The following is a 17,408-nucleotide window of genomic DNA, read 5'->3' as shown; positions in this document are numbered from 1 at the left end:
GCGAAGTCGGAGGCATCGCTCTCCACTTGGAAGGGGATGGACTCATCCACCGCGTGCATTGCGGCCTTCGCGATATCGTTCTTGATAAGAGTGAAGGCTGCACACGCCTCTGGTGTCAGGGGGAAGGAGGTGGCTTTGATGAGGGGCCTGGCTTTGTCTGCATAGAGGGGCACCCACTGGGCGTAGTAGGAGAAAAACCCCAGGCATCTCTTCAGTGCTTTTTGGCAGTGGGGAAGGGGTAGCTCCATTAGGGGGCGCATTCTGTCGGGGTCGGGCCCGATGACTCCGTTCTCCACCACGCAGCCGAGGATGGCCAGGCGCTTGGTGTGAAACATACATTTTTCCTTATTGTACGTTAGGTTCAGCCGTTGGGCCGTACGGAGGAAATTTGCTAGATTAACGTCGTGGTCCTGCTGGTCGTGGCCGCAGATGGTGACGTTATCCAAATAGGGGAAGGTTGCCCGCAGCGCGTTCTGGTCAACCATTCGGTCCATCTCCCTTTGGAAGACCGAAACCCCGTTGGTGACGCCGAAGGGGACCCTAAGGAAGTGGTAGAGGCGGCCGTTTGCCTCGAAGGCAGTATACTGGCGGTCCTCATGGCGGATGGGCAGCTGGTGGTACGCTGACTTAAGGTCGATGGTGGAGAATACTTTGTATTGCGCAATCTGATTGACCATATCAGATATGCGAGGGAGGGGGTACGCGTCCAGCTGGGTGTACCGGTTTATGGTTTGGCTGTAGTCGATTACCATGCGGCGTTTTGCAGTGGTTTTAACGACTACAACCTGGGCTCGCCAGGGGCTAGTGCTACCTTCGATAATGCCCTCCTTCAAGAGCCGCTCCACCTCAGAGCTGATAAAAGCTCTGTCCCCGGCACTGTACCGCCTGCTTTTGGTAGCGATGGGTTTACAGTCGCGGGTGAGGTTAGCGAACAGGGGAGGGGGGGGACTTTTAATGTGGAAAGGCTGCAGGTGGTTTGCAGCGGGCGATTTAAAAGTTGTTGGTTGCAGACTGTGAGTGGGGGGAGGGGTCCACCGTATGCTAGTGTGACACTCTTAAGGTGGCACTGAAAATCCAACCCTAGCAGGACGGCAGCGCAAAGACGGGGCAGGACTAGCAGTTTAAATTTTTGATATTCAGTGCCCCCTACTGACAGGGTCACCACACAGTAGCCGCTGATGTCCATTGACTGGGACTTGGACGCCATAGAAATGCGATGGTGCGTTGGCAGAATCGTGAGGGAGTGGCTACGTACCGTGTCGGGGTGGACAAAACTCTCTGTGCTCCCGCTGTCGATCAGGCAACTGGTGGCGCGGCCGTTTACCGCGATATCCATCATGGAGCTGGATAGATGGTGAGGGTGGCCTTGATCCAGCGTCACGGAGGCCAGTATGTGGCTTAGTGAGTCACTATAGTCATCCGCCGAGACGGTGGTCGGTTCCGGTGACGAAATGGCGGTTGAGTGCGTTGGATACGATGGCGGCGGATGCCATGCGGCCGGGGGTACACAAAATGGCGGATAAGATGGCCGCTCCCACGGCCCGCACGCTGCGCTGCTGGCTGGCTTCCCCTTGCAGGCGTTAGCGTAATGGCCTTTCTTCCCGCAGCCCGAGCAGGTAGCTGTCTTAGCTGGGCAGTGCGCTCTGGGATGTTTTAACTGACCACAGAAATAGCATTTTTGGGCCTGGTTACTGGGCATCGAAGCAGTTCTTACCGGAGGCTGCTGTCTCGGTTGGGTCGCTGCAGCGGTTGGTGCCGGGGGCGGCGGTCCCGTGTCCCACGGTTTCGATTGCCATGTCTCGGCGCCGTTACGGGGGTATGCCTCGAGGTTTCGGTGGGCCTCCTCTAACGAGAGCGCAAGGGCAATGGCCGTCTTCAGGTCGGGTTCCTTGCTTTCTAGCAGTCTCTGCCGGGTGTGGTCTGACTGGAGGCCCCTGACGAAGGCATCACAGGCGAGTCCCTGCGTGTGCTCCACAGCCGTTACCGCTTTACAATCGCAGTCTCTGCAGAGTGCCAGTAGCGCCCGTGCAAATGCCCCTACCGATTCTCCCGGTTGCTGCCTGCGGGATCCCAAGAGGTGTCGGGCGTAAATTGTGTTCACTGGGCGCGTATATTGCCCTTTTAGTAGCTCGAGGGCCGCCACGTACGTATTAGAGTCCCGGATTAGCATATATACTTGATGGCTCACCTGGGCGGTCAAAATTTTCAGTTTGTGATCCTCCTCTGTAACCTGTGAGATTGCGAGGAAGGATTCAAAGCAGCTCAGCCAGTGTTCAAACTTGGCTGATGCACCCACATCTTGAGGGTCGAGGTCCAGGCGTGGTGGTCTGAGGGCTCTCAGCAATGTCTGCTGTATCCGTTGCTGTTGTTGCTCCTCAGGTGTCGCCATTTAACTTTTAGCTAATAAAATTGATACGCTTATCAATTACTTCATAAAAGGTGATGAGTCGAAGAAGAGATGATGAGTCGAAAGAAGAGATGAATAAGGCTTTTATTAGCTAAGAAGAGACCATGCTTCTTCGTGAGTGACTGAACAAGTCTGAACGAAACCCACACAGTGGTGGGTGGAGTCAGCTGAGGCATGCCTCCATACACAGCGCCACCCAGAGGTGGCAATATACAATACAGTGGTTTACCACAGACACTCTCCCCTATCATGGACTCTACCCACCCATTTAATCTCCTCCCACAGCCCATGTACACTCTATCCTATCATGGACTCTACCCTCCCATTTAATCTTCTCCCACAGCCCATGTACACTCTCCCCTATCATGGACTCTACCCACCCATTTAATCTCCTCCCACAGCCCATGTACACTCTCCCCTATCATGAACTCTACCCACCCATTTAATCTCCTCCCACAGCCCGTGTACACTCTCCCCTATCATGGACTCTACCCACCCATTTAATCGCCTCCCACACCCCATGTACACTCTCCCCTATCATGGACTCTACCCACCCATTTAATCTCCTCCCACAGCCCATGTACACTCTCCCCTATCATGGACTCTATCCACCCATTTAATCTCCTCCCACAGCCCATGTACACTCTCCCCTATCATGGACTCTATCCACCCATTTAATCTCCTCCCACAGCCCATGTACACTCTCCCCTATCATGGACTCTATCCACCCATTTAATCTCCTCCCACAGCCCATGTACACTCTCCCCTATCATGGACTCTACCCAACCATTTAATCTCCTCCCACAGCCCATGTACACTCTCACCTATCCTGGACTCTAGCCCGATAAGGCCCATTATTCTTCAGCCGGAGTCCAGGCTGGCTTTGAACCGACGCCTCTGCAATAAAATAGAGCCTCACCAATCTCCAGCCAGAGAGAACTGATCCCCATCAAACGCGACGAGATTTGAGTCCACGTTGCAGTGGTGACTCCAGTATCAGCCAGATCCCTGTCATGGAGTCCGGCCTGTATTTGAACCGAGCCGACAGGTTAAAGGTTATACGCTGTCTTAACGCACCGACTGTGCAAAGCAGCAGATTATTCTCATCTTCCAAATAAAACCTGTGCGGCTCCTGTTTATTCTGTCCTTCAAAGAAATGGGAGGTGAATTAAAATACACACCACACAGAACACATCCTTAAAGAGGGTGTCTTTCCATCCTGCATTCTTTTGGACCAAAAAATATTGTTGGCGAGTTAGCTGATCTAAGTAGAAAGGAGACAAGATCAGCCAGGGTTCTTGTTCCTGATCACTGCCCAGTAAACCCTCGTGTGATACTCAGAATGCCACCTGGTGATGCTTCCCAGAGTGCAACAGTCTGCCAACACGCTGTCTGGTCTCTCAAATGAAGAATAGCCCCCACCCCTCTCACCCCACCTTTCGGCCGGCCCGGGAAACACAAGGGAGAGTCGGACACTGTGGGGAGAGAGTTATCGAGGGAGATGACAGCCCTCGAAACCAGCTAGCGAAACTGAGCCTGCCTCATCAGAACAAGCATTTAATCCAGGACTTGAGTAATGGTGTTTGTGTGAGCCTCAATCTAACTGAGAGTTTAACAGTCGAGATACAGTCAGTTTCAGTAACTACCCCCCCGGCACCCTGTTACTGGCTGTATCTCTACTGATGTTAATCCAGCTCCCTCACAATGTCACTCTGTAACCCCTCTCCCCCAGCGCCGTGTATCACTGACTGTATCTCTACTGATGTTAATCCAGCTCCCTCACACTGTCACTCAGTAACCCCTCCCCCCCAGTGCCCTGTGTTACTGACTGTACCTCTACTGATGTTAATCCAGCTCCCTCACACTGTCACTCAGTAACCCCTCCCCCCAGTGCCCTGTGTTACTGACTGTATCTCTACTGATGTTAATCCAGCTCCCTCACACTGTCACTCAGTTAACCCTTCCCCCAGTGCCCTGTGTTACTGACTGTATCTCTACTGATGTTAATCCAGCTCCCTCACACTGTCACTCAGTTAACCCCTCCCCCCAGTGCCCTGTGTTACTGACTGTATCTCTACTGATGTTAATCCAGCTCCCTCACACTGTCACTCAGTAACCCCTCCTCCCAGCGCCCTGTGTCACTGACTGTATCTCTACTGATGTTAATCCAGCTCCCTCACACTGTCACTCAGTAACCCCTCCCCCCAGTGCCCTGTGTTACTGACTGTACCTCTACTGATGTTAATATTACTCCCTTCTAGTGTTAGCCTCAGCACAACACAATGGAAGTTCTGCCGATTGGAAAGCAAAAATTCAACAGAAAGTAAGTGCGGAGGTTTTTTTGGAAGGAGCGGAGGTGGAGAGACACCACATTTTAAGTGGAATTGAAGTGAAATTTGCATTAAACTGAGCAAGGTTTACTGGAAGCATCAATGACCATGTACAGCAATCATCCACTCCATTATAAAATGGCAACGTTTACATTTAATACATCGCGTGGGGAGCTCCGATGGAGACCCCTCCAAATGGAACAAGATTTGTTTTTTGTTGTGTGTTTGAAGTCCTTCTAAATTTCAAAATCTGTGCAAAAATAATGCGTTTAAAATCACCTTCCAACAGAAATTCCTTCAGGGAGGAGGGACCATTTAAAGAAAAAAAAATCAAACATTAATTCCAAATTAAAGTCCAAGGCAGGAGCTCATCATCCTCCGTGTTATTCAGTTTCTTGGTCTCTCTGCTCCCTCCCCTCCTCCATCCTCTCCATCAGTTCTGCTACTGCTCGTGAACGTATACACTCGGTGGCTGTCAGTACATCTTCTGTCGACTGGGCAGGATTGCCTCTTTGATGAAGGTGAAGATCACTAGGATACCCGATCGCTTACTCCTCTTACCCTTTGTGAAGTAGTTCGACACGACGTCATCTGTGGAAAATCAAGGAAACTATAAACCAACCAATTAACCCACCAAACTATAAACTAACTATTCAACTCACAAACCAATCCACAAACCAACCATTCAACCCATGAACCAATCGATCAATCCACCAACCATTCAACCCATGAACCAATCTATCAATCCACCAGCCATTCAACCCATGAACCAATCGACCAATCCACCAGCCAACCAACCATTCAACCCATGAACCAATCGATCAATCCACCAACTGTTCAACCCATGAACCAATCGATCAATCCACCAACCATTCATCCCATGAACCAATCCACCAACCAACCATTCAACCCATGAACCAATCGATCAATCCACCAACCATTCAACCCATGAACCAATCGATCAATCCACCAACCATTCAACCCATGAACTAATCCACCAACCAACCATTCAACCCATGAACCAATCGATCAATCCACCAACCATTCAACCCATGAACCAATCCACCAACCAACCAACCATTCAACCCATGAACCAATCGACCAATCCACCAACCAACCCTTCAACCCATGAACCAATTGACCAGTCCACCAACCAACCAGTCAACCCATGAACCAATCGACCAATCCACCAACCAACCAGTCAACCCATGAACCAATCGACCAAACCATAAACTAACCATTCAACCAGTAAATTAACCATTCAGCCCATAAACTGATCAACCAAACTACCATTCAACCCATTAACCGATCCACCAAACCAAAAACCCGCCGACAGTGTTAAGGACGGGCGTCTCGACACTCACCTTCGTGCTGAATTGTGGACGGAAGGACGTTCTCTCCAGCGGACAGTGACACAAAGAAGGAGAAAGGGGTTATCCACAGGCACAGTGTGAAGTAAGCTAGTACCTGGACAGAACACAGGAGAACGAGGCATTTGAGTAACCAAAATATTAACCGAGAAACCAAACGAATGACCGAATAACCAACAATAGGTTTCCAATCCAGTGTATAAACCCTTCGCTGTAGCTTTTCCAATGCCAAGGTAACTAGAATCAAACAGGCGCAGGAAAAAGCCACCGGTCCATTCATTCCACACAATCCGGCAGCAATTCCTCCTCCTGGACTTCACTCAATCGTCCAACCTCCCGACAGAGCCAAACAACCACAGATGGACTTCCAAGATCTCCAGAAACTGCCCCAACACCAACTGGCACTGAGCAAAACATATCTTCATCGTCACTGGATCAAAATCCTGAGATTCCCTACCTAACAGCACTATGGGAGCACCTTCACCACATGAACTGCAGCAGTTCAAGAAGGCGGCTCACCACCCCAAGGGCAACTTGGGATGGGCAATAAATGCCAGCCTTGCCAGCGACGCCTAAAAACCAACAAAATATAACAAACCCTCTCGCTTGCCCTCAGCATACGGAAGAACACATTGGGAATTCAGACTCTGAGGACACCACACCTGGAACGACTGTCTGCCCATTAGTTTCAAACGGCCGGTAGGTGGTCGGGGCCGTGAGACTGCTCGCCCAACCCACGTGCCGGGACTCCTGTCGCACGAAGCTCTGGGACAAGCCACACCCCCTCTCTCCACAGAGACAGAGCCTAGCGGCTCAGGCCCCACTGTGCTTTTACCATCCTTCCCTGGTTAACTTATTGGTGGTTATGTTACTGGACTGGTAATCCAGAGCGCGCGAGTTCAAATCCCACCACGGCCCTTTGAGAATCTGAATTCACTTAATAAAAAGCTGGTCTCAGTAAAAGTGACCACGAAGCTGTCAGATTGTCGTAAGAAAATTAACTGGTTCACTAAAGGCCCTTTAGGGAAGGAAACCTGCCGTCCTTACTCGGTCTGGGCTGATCTGTGACTCCAGTCCCACAACAACATGGTTGATTCTTAGCTGCCCCCTGAAGAGGCCTAACAAGTCACTCAGTTGTTTCAAACTCTGGGCAACTAAAGATGGGCAATAAATGCTGGTCTTCCAAAGATGCTCACATGCCAAAAATGATTTTTTTTTAAATCCACAGCTTAGTTACTTGTTGGGTGATATATTTCCCCTCGACTGACCCCCAACTTCCTCATTTTTAACTTGTGGGATTCGAACCTTATTTGCTTGGGTCTCTTCACAAGCGAGAAGCTTCAATTGGGACTTGTCATTCTGACACAGTTAAAGGAAGCCACTACACTCAGTGCGTTGGGGTATCTGCGACATCCCACCTTCGCCACTGCCCGAGTGACTCGATGGTCTCCAATCCATCGGAGGGGGTCATAAGAACATAAGAAATAGGAGCAGGAGGAGGCCATTCGGCCTCTCGATCCTGCTTCGCCATTTAATGAGATCATGGCTGATCTGATCTTGGGCTCAGCTCCACTTCCCTGCCCGCTCCCCATAACCCTTCACTCCCTTATTGTTCAAAAATCTGTCTCTCTCCACCTTAAATATATTCAGTGACCCAGCCTCCACAGCCCTCTGGGGCAGAGAATTCCAGATTTACGACCCTCAGAGAAGAAATTCCTCATCTCAGTTTTAAATGGGCGACCCCTTATTCTGAAACTGCCCCCGAGTTCTAGATTCCCCCAGGGGAAACAATGGCCACTCATTTCAGTCTCTTCACACAGAGCGGCTCAACACAACTCGGACAGACACTGCCGCCCACAGTACACTGGCTTACCTCAGTGAAGGGGTAGTACTCTTCGGCAAAGTGTTGAAATGCCAGGTAATGGTTATAGACCACCAGCACTGTGGGAACAAGTAAAACCACCATCAACCTCCACACACACGGCACACTAGTTATATTAAATAATATACATGTCCACAGAGACGTCAGTTCACTGTATAACACTGGGTACAGTGCTGGTGGGTACAGGTCTGTCACTGTATAATACGGTACAGTACTGGTGGGTACAGGTCTGTCACAGTATAACACTGGGGTACAGTACTGGTGGGTACAGGTCTGTCACTGTATAACACTGGGGTACAGTACTGGTGGGTACAGGTCTGTCACAGTATAACACTGGGGTACAGTACTGGTGGGTACAGGTCTGTCACAGTATAACACTGAGGTACAGTACTGGTGGGTACAGGTCTGTCACTATATAACACTGAGGTACAGTACTGGTGGGTACAGGTCGAAACTGCCGTGTTATACAGTGACAGGCCTGTACCCACCAGTACTGTACCCCAGTGTTATACAGTGACAGACCTGTACCCACCAGTGCTGTACCCCAGTGTTACAGTGACAGACCTGTACCCACCAGTACTGTACCCGTGTTATACAGTAACAGACCTGTACAAACCAGTACTGCACCCCAGTGTTATACAGTGACCTGTCCCCACCAGTGCTGTACCCCAGTGTTATAGTGAAAGAACTGTACCCACCACTACTGTACCCCAGTGTTATACAGTGATAGACCTGTACCCACCAGTACTGTACCCGTGTTATACAGTGACAGACCTGCACCCACCAGTACTGTACCCCAGTGTTATAGTGACAGACCTGTACCCACCAGTACTGTACCCGTGTTATACAGTAACAGACCTGTACAAACCAGTACTGCACCCCAGTGTTATAGTGACAGACCTGTCCCCACCAGTGCTGTACCCCAGTGTTATAGTGAAAGAACTGTACCCACCAGTACTGTACCCGTGTTACACAGTGACAGACCTGTCCCCACCAGTGCTGTACCCCAGTGTTAGTGAAAGAACTGTACCCACCAGTACTGCACCCCAGTGTTATAGTGATAGACCTGTCCCCACCAGTGCTGTACCCGTGTTATAGTGAAATAACTGTACCCACCAGTACTGTACCCCAGTGTTATACAGTGATAGACCTGTACCCACCAGTACTATACCCGTGTTATACAGTGACAGACCTGTACCCACCAGTACTGTACCCCAGTGTTATACAGTGACAGACCTGTCCCCACCAGTACTGTACCCCAGTGTTAGTGGCAGACCTGTACCCACCAGTACTGTACCCCAGTGGTTACAGTGACAGACCTGTACCCACCAGTACTGTACCCTAGTGTTATACAGTGACAGACCTGTACCCACCAGTACTGTAACCCAGTGTTATACAGTGACAGACCTGTACCCACCAGTACTGTAACCCAGTGTTATACAGTGACAGACCTGTCCCCACCAGTACTGTACCCCAGTGGTTACAGTGACAGACCTGTACCCACCAGTACTGTACCCTAGTGTTATACAGTGACAGACCTGTACCCACCAGTACTGTAACCCAGTGTTATACAGTGACAGACCTGTCCCCACCAGTACTGTAACCCAGTGTTATACAGTGACAGACCTGTCCCCACCAGTACTGTACCCCAGTGTTATACTGTGACAGACCTGTATTCACCAGTACTGCACCCCAGTGGGGAGTGAAGGGTAGAGGCATTGAGCAGGTGCCCGTACCCCAGCCACAGTCACGCACTGATGAGCCAATTGGCAAAGAAGAAGACAGGGTCATACACCAAGCACTGAGGTGGGTACTTACCGCAGGACAATATAAAATTGGGTGATGTGAGCAGGATGTATGGAAACGTCTGTAAAAGACCAAAGTAGACGAGGTTTGTGAAGAGTCCGACTCCAATCATTAACATGGGGAAATTCTCGAAGAGGTAGAGACCAACCAGCACTCCCGTGGAGAACTGAGGAGTCAAGAAAGAGATTTGAAGACAAACAACAACTTGCATTTATAGATCACCATTAATGTAGAAACACATAGAATTACATCGAGTTACAGCAAGTCTACAGCACAGAAACAAGTCATCCACCGAACTGCTCCATGCCGGTGTTTATGTTCCACACGAGCCTCCTCCCTCCCCTCTTCATCTCACCCCATCAACATATCCTCCTATTCCTTTCTCCCTCATGTGCTTATCAAGCCCTGGACCTTGTCCAACAGGTACAAGGTACTTGCTGCCTGTATGGATGAGGAAAAGGACTACAGGGAGGATGGGCAAACTGACCAGGGCACCGTGGTTCAGGGGGCCATCCAAGTGGGGGGAGAAGGAAGGAATGTGGTAGTCGTAGGGGACGGTATAGTCAGGGGATAGATACTGTTCTCTGCAGCCGTGAAAGAGAGTCCTGTTGCCTGCCAGGGTTAAGGATATCTCCTTGCGGCTGGAGAAGAACTTGGAGTGGAAGGAGGAGGATCCAGTTGTTGTGGTCCATGTAGGACCCAACGACATAGGTAGAACTAAGAATGAGGTTCTGCTGAGGGAGTTTGAGGAGCTAGGGTCTAAATTAATTAATAAGCAGAAGCATAAGGGTAATAATCTCTGGATTACTACCTGAGCCACGTGCAAATAATAGGGTCAAGCAGATCAGAGAGTTAAATGCGTGGCTCAAAGAGTGGTGTGGGAAAAAGGGGTTTCAATTCATGGGGCACTGGCACCAGTACTGGGGAAAGAGGGAGCGTCCTGGCGAATTGAATAACTAGGGCTGTAGATAGGGCTTTAAACTAAAAAAAAAAGGGGGGGGGGAGGGGTCAGGTGAGGGGAAATTTAGAAATCTAAAGAGAAAGGTCAAGACAATAGAGCAGGGTCGCGATTTGGGTAAAAATAAGCAGAGTGTGACAGGAAGGGACAGAGAGTTTAACGGTAGCAGTGCAGCAGAGAATAAGGTCAAAGCAGGGAATAATGGTAAAAAATGTTTTTAATTAAAGGCTCTTTATCTGAATGCACGAAGCATTCGTAACAAGATAGACGAACTAGAGGCACAAATAGAGATAAATGGGTTTGATCTAATAGCCATTACAGAGACGTGGTTGCAAGGTGACCAAGGTTGGGAACTAAATGTTCCAGGGTACTTGACATTTTGAAAAGACAGGCATAATGGAAAAGGAGGGTGAGTAGCCTGATAATAAAGGATGACATAAGGACAGAAGCGAGAAAAGATCTCGGCTCGGAAGATCAGGAAGTAGAATCAGTATGGGTGGAGATAAGGAATAACAAGGGGCAGAAGACACTGGTATGGGTAGTATATAGGCCTCCTAACAGTAGCTATACCGTTGGACAGAATATTAATCAAGAAATAGTAGGAGCTTGCAACAAAGGTAATGCAATAAACGTGGGGGACTTTAATCTTCATATAGACTGGACAGATCAAATTGGCAAAGGTAGTCTGGAGGACAAGTTCATGGAATGCATTCGGGACAGTTTCCTAGAACAATATGTCATGGAACCAACCAGGGAACAGGCTATTATAGATCTTGTATTGTGTAATGAGACAGGGTTAATTAGCAATCTCATAGTAAAGGATCCTCTGGGGCAGAGTGATCATAATATGATAGAATTTCACATTAATTTTGAGAGTGACTTGCCTAAGTCTGGAACTAGAGTCTTAAACTTAAATAAAGCCAATTACATAGGTATGAGGGGCGAGTTGGCTAAGGCAGATTGGAAAAATAGATTAAAAGGTATAGCGGTTGGTAAGCAGAGGCTAGCATTTAAAGAAATATTTCATAATTCTCAACAAAAATAGATTCCATTGAGAAACAAAAACTCCACAGGAAAAGTGATCCAACCGTGGCTAACTAAAAAAAGTTAAGGATAGCGTTAGTTTAAAAGAAGCAGCTTATAATGTTGCAAAGAATAATAGTAGGCCTGAGGATTGGGAGAGTTTCAGAAACCAGCAAAGGTTGACCAAAAAATTGATAAAAAGGTTAAAAATAGAATGAGAGAAAACTAGCAAGAAATATAAAAGCAGATTGTAAGAGTTTCTACAAGTATGTAAAAAGGAAAAGAGTAGCAAAGGTAAACGTTGGTCCCTTAGAGGCTGAGACAGGGGAAATTATTATGGGGAATAAGGAAATGGCAGAAACGTTAAACATATATTTTGTATCTGTCTTCACAGTAGAAGACACAAAAAGCACACCAAAAATGGTGGGGAACCAAGGGTCTAATGAGAGTGAGGAACTGAACGTAATTAATGTAAGTAGAGAAAAAGTACTAGAGAAACTAATGGGACTAAAAGCCGATAAATCCCCTGGACCTGACGGCCTACATCCTAGGGTTCGAAAAGAGGTGGCTGAAGAGATAGTGGATGCATTGGTTTTGATCTTCCAAAATTCCCGATTCTGGAATGGTCCCAGCAGATTGGAAAGTCACAAATGTAACACTGCTGTTCAAGAAAGGAGGGAGAGAAAAAACAGGGAACTACAGGCCAGTTAGCCTGACATCAGTCACCGGGAAAATGCTGGAATCCATTGTTAAGGAAGTGGTGTCAAGTCACTGAGAAAATCATAACATGATTAGGCAGAGTCAACATGGTTTTAGGAAAGGGAAATCGTGTTTGAGAAATTTATTAGAGTTTTTTGAGGATGTAACTAGCAGGGTAGATAAAGGGGAACCAGTGGATGTAGTATATTTGGATTTCCGAAAGGCATTTGAGAAGGTGCCACATAAAAGATTATTACACAAGATTAGGACTCACAGGGTTGGGGGTAATATAGTAGCATGGATAGAGGATTGGAAAACAGAGAGTAGGGATAAACGGGTATTTTTCAGGTTGGCAGGCTGTAACTAGTGGGGTGCCCCAAGGATCAGTGTTGGGGCCTCAGCTATTTACAATCTATATTAATGACCTAGATGAAGGGACCGAGTGTAATGTATCCAAGTTTGCTGATGATACAAAGCTAGGTGGGACAGTAAGCTGTGAGGAGAACACAGAGTCTGCAAAGGGGTATAGATAGACTGAGTGAGTGGGCAGTAAGGTGGCAGATGGAGTATAATGTAGGGAAATGTGAGGTTATTCACTTTGGTAGGAAGAATAGAAAAACAGAATATTTTTTAAATGGAGAGAAACTTTCAAATGTTGGTGTTGAGAGAGATTTAGGTCCTCGTGCAAGAATCACAGAGAGTTAGCGTGCAGGTACAGCAAGCAATAAGAAAGGCAAATGGCATGTTGGCCTTTATTGCAAGGGGGTTGGAGTATAAGAGTAAGGAAGTCTTGCTACAATTGTACAGGGCCTTGGTGAGACCACACCTGGAGTACTGGGCACAGTTCTGGTCTCCTTATCTAAGGACGGATATACTTGCCTTGGAGGCGGTGCAACGAAGGTTCACTAGATTGATTCCTGGGATGAGAGGGCTGTCCTATGATGAGAGATTGTGTAGAATGGGCCGATACTCTCTGGAGTTTAGAATAATGAGAGGTGATCTCATTGAAACATATAAGATTCTGAGGGGGATTGACAGGGCAGGTGCTGAGAGGTTGTTTCCCCTGGCTGGAGTGTCTAGAACTAGGGGCATAGTCTCAGGATAAGGGGTCGGCCATTTAAGACTGAGATGAGGAGGAATTTCTTCACTCAGAGGGTTGTGAATCTTTGGAATTCTCTGCCCCAGAGGGCTGTGAATGCTGAGTCTTTGAGTATATTCAAGGCTGAGATAGATTGATTTTTGGACTCTAGGGGAATCAAGGGATATGGAGATCGGGCGGGAAAGTGGAGTTGAAGTCAAAGATCAGCCATGATCTTACTGAATGGCGGAGCAGGCTCGAGGGGCCGAATGGCTGACTCCTGCTCTTACTTCTTTATGTTATGTTCCCTTTAAATGCATCTCTGCTATTCTCCTCAACCACTCCCTGTGGTAGCGAGTTCCACATTCTCACCACTCTCTGGGTAAAGAAGTTTCTCCTCAATTCCCGATTGGATTTATTAGTGACTGTCTTATATTGACGGCCCCTAGTTCTGGTCTCCCCCACAAGTGGAAACTCCTTCTCTACGTCTACCCTATCGAACCCTTTCATAATCTTAAAGACCTCGATCAGGTCACCCCTCAGTCTTCTCTTTTCTAGAGAAAAGAGCCCCGGCCTGTTCAGTCTTTCCTGTTAGTTATAACCTCCCAGTTCTGGCATCATTCTAGTGAATCTTATTTGCACCTGCTTCAGTGACTCTACATCCTTGTTGTAATATGGAGACCAGAACAGTTCACTATACGCCAAGTGTGGTCTAACGGCCCGACACACTTCACAGCGGGAGAAATGGGCACAAAGCGGCATTGAGAGAGCGAGGCCGAGGCAGCGCAAGGCTCTGCCGGCAACTGTATGGTGATAGGGCAGGGAGGGGATGCAAGGGAGAGCAACCGAGGGCATGGGGTGGCGTGTAAGGGCCAGGAGACTGCAGCGGTAGGATGGGACAAGGCCTTGGAGGGGTTTGAATTTGACGTGTTTGGAGCAAGTGGGAGGGAATAGGCTTATAGGCGCGGGGGACGGAGTGCAGACAGGTCACGAGTTCTGGACGGTCGGGTTTTGCGTAGGGCGGGGCTCGGGGGGAGGGGGCCATCGAGGTGGGCGCAAAGGATGTGAAGTGTCAGCTGAGGATCGTGCGAGGACTGAGGGTTGGTGTGGTGGCGGATAGTATGTGGTTGGAAGCTCTGTTGTGGATTGAACCAGACACCCAGGTTAGGCAGCACCTGGTTCAGCCTCAGCGGGCAGCTTTGCCGGTGTTGGTGGCAACGAATTTCATGGGTGCCGAAGAGGTCAAGTGAAAGAAGCAGAGAAGACAGGAGCAGGAGTAGGCCATTTGGCCCCTCGAGCCTGCTCCGCCATTCAATGAGATCATGGCTGATCATCCAAATTCAGTACCCTGTCCCTGCCTTCTCCCCATAACCCTTGGTCCCTTTAGCCTTAAGAAAGATATCTAACTCCTTCTTGAATATATTTAATGAATTGGCCTCCACTGCCTTCTGTGGTAGAGAATCCCACAGGTTCACCACTCTCTGGGTGAAGTAATTCCTCCTCATCTCAGTCCTAAATGGCTTACCCCTTATCCTTAGACTGTGACCCCTTGTTCTGGACTCCCCGGCCATCGGGAACATCCTTCCTACATCTAGTCTGTCTAGTCCTGTTAGAATTTTGTAAGTTTCAATGAGATCCCCTCTCATTCTTCTGAACTCCTGCGAGTAGAAGCCCAATCGACCCAATCTCTCCTCAAACGTCATTCCTGCCATCCCAGGTATCAGCCTGGTGAATCTTCGCTGCACTCCCTCCATGGCAAGAACATCCTTCCTCAGATAAGGCGACCAAAACTGCACACAATTCTCAGGATGTGGTCTCACCAAGGCCCTGTACAACTGCAGCAAGACATCCTTGCTCCTGTACTCGAACCCTCTCGCTGCGAAGGCCAACATACCATTTGCCTTCTTAACCGCCTGCTGCACCTGCATGCTTACCTTCAGCGACTGGTGCACAAGGACACCCAGGTCTCGTTGCACTTCCACTTCTCCCAATCTATTGCCATTCAGATCTGCCTTCCTGTTTTGGCCACCAAAGTGGATAACCTCGCATTTATCCACATTATACTGCATCTGCCATGCTTCTGCCCAATCACCCAACCTGTCTAAACCTGAAAGGAGGGTCAGAGGCCACGACCAGGGATGGGTCATAAAAATCAGCCTTGCCAGCGACATAGACAGATTGGTGAAATGGGCAGACACATGGCAGATGCAATTTAATGAGGGTAAGTGTGAAGTGATGCACGAGAGGCAGTATAATCTAAATGGTGCTGTTTTGAGGGGCGTGCAAGAACAGAGGGACCTGTTCACAAATCTTTGAAGGTGGCAGGGTAAGTTGATGAGGCAGTTAAGAAAGCGAATGTGATACTTGGTTTTGTAAATAGGGGCATTGAATACAAAAACAAGGAAGTCATCAAAACCTTCACAAATCACTGGTTGGGCCCCAGCTGGAGTATTGTGGACAATTCCGGGCACCGCACTTTAGGAAGGATGTCAAGGCCTTGGAGAGGGTGCAGGGGAGATTTACCAGAATGGTACCGGGGATGAGGGATTTCAGTTATGTGGAGAGGCTGGAATTATTCTCCTTAGAGCAGGGAAGATTAAGGGGAGATTTAATAGAGGTATTCAAAATTATGAGCAGTTTGGATAGAGCAAGTTGGGAGAAACTGTTTCCTCTGGCACGGGGTCAGTAACCAGAGGTCATCGACTTAAAATAATTGGCAGAAGAACTAGAGGAGAAATGAGGACATTTGTTTTCCACACAGAGGGTTGATATGATCTGGAATGCACTCCCTGAAAGGGTGGTGCAATTGGATTTCATAGGAACAGAAGCCGGCCATTCAGCCCCTCGAGCCTGTTCCACCATTCAGTGACTGATCTGTGACCTAACTCCATAGACCCGCCTTTGCCCCATATCCTTCAATACCTTTGGTTCACAAAAGCTAGCAATCTCCGATTTAAAATTAACAATTGATCTAGCATTGATTGCCGTTTGCGGAAGAGAGTTCCACACTTCTACCACCCTTTGTGTGTAGAAGTGTTTCCTAATTTCACTCCTGAAAGGTCTGGCTCTCATTTTTAGACTCTGCCCCCTCGTCCTAGAATCCCCAACCAGCAGAAATAGTTTCTCTCTATCTACCCTATCTGTTCCCCTTAATATCCTGAAAACTTCGATCAGATCACCCGTAACCTTCTAAACTCCAGGGAATACAACCCTAGTTTGTGTATGCTCACCTCATAACTTAACCCTTGGAGTCTGGGTATCATTTCAAAAGGCAACTGGACATGCACTGTGCCCAGCTACGAGGGAATTCCTGCCCAGTGATCAGGAGAGGGAACCCCAGTTACCCTGTCTGCTGTGTCCCACAATCCCAGTGTAAACAAGGATCCCGCCCACCCACCCCCAGCCCTCCCCCCCCAGTCACGTGCGAGACACTCACCCATATCATATACTTGATGATACGACTGGTGATGACCGTGTATTCTTCTATTAATTCTGCCAGATAGTACAAGCCTGCAGCTGTTGACAGAGAGAGACACACACGTTACATACCGGCAACCCGATCCAATGCAAAGTGGGGGGGGGGGAAACGAGCGAGAAGGGGGGGGAGCGAGCGAGAAGGGGGGGAAGAGCGCGAGAAGGGGGGGAGAGAGCGAGAAGGGGGGAGAGAGCGAGAAGGGGGGAGAGAGCGAGAAGGGGGGAGAGAGCGAGAAGGGGGGAGAGAGCGAGAAGGGGGGACAGAGCGAGAAGGGGGAGAGAGCGAGAAGGGGGGAGAGAGCGAGAAGTGGGGAGAGAGCGAGAAGGGGGGAGAGAGCGAGAAGGGGGGAGAGAGCGAGAAGGGGGGAGAGAGCGAGAAGG

The 17,408-nt window shown here is 48.8% G+C and overlaps 1 protein-coding gene across 1 annotated transcript; it reads right to left on the bottom strand.

Annotated features, from left to right (window-relative positions):
• Window positions 1-6,060: 6,060 nt before the first annotated feature.
• On the bottom strand, window positions 6,061-17,078 carry LOC147123839 (protein TEX261-like). Its single transcript, XM_085976381.1, has 4 exons — window positions 16,990-17,078; window positions 9,808-9,961; window positions 7,981-8,048; window positions 6,061-6,204 (listed from the first exon to the last, which is right to left on the bottom strand). The coding sequence occupies exons 1-4, from the start codon at window positions 16,996-16,998 to the stop codon at window positions 6,076-6,078; spliced, it is 360 nt and encodes a 119-aa protein (XP_085832507.1). The 5' UTR covers window positions 16,999-17,078; the 3' UTR covers window positions 6,061-6,075.
• Between the last annotated feature and the right edge of the window lie 330 nt (window positions 17,079-17,408).

This window comes from Somniosus microcephalus, chromosome 2 (assembly GCF_052327205.1).
Source record: "Somniosus microcephalus isolate GS21.2 chromosome 2, FLI_Smic_1.0, whole genome shotgun sequence".
NCBI classification, from domain to species: domain Eukaryota; kingdom Metazoa; phylum Chordata; class Chondrichthyes; order Squaliformes; family Somniosidae; genus Somniosus; species Somniosus microcephalus.
This window is presented reverse-complemented; position numbering and strand designations above follow the sequence as displayed.

Excerpts from the sequence above, each read along its gene's own strand:
- LOC147123839 (XM_085976381.1), bottom strand. Across the intron at positions 8,049-9,807 it reads CAATTTTATATTGTCCTGCG|TGCTGGTGGTCTATAACCAT; the intron begins GTAAGTACCCAC and ends TTGTTCCCACAG. Across the intron at positions 6,205-7,980 it reads AGTACTACCCCTTCACTGAG|GTACTAGCTTACTTCACACT; the intron begins GTAAGCCAGTGT and ends TGTTCTGTCCAG.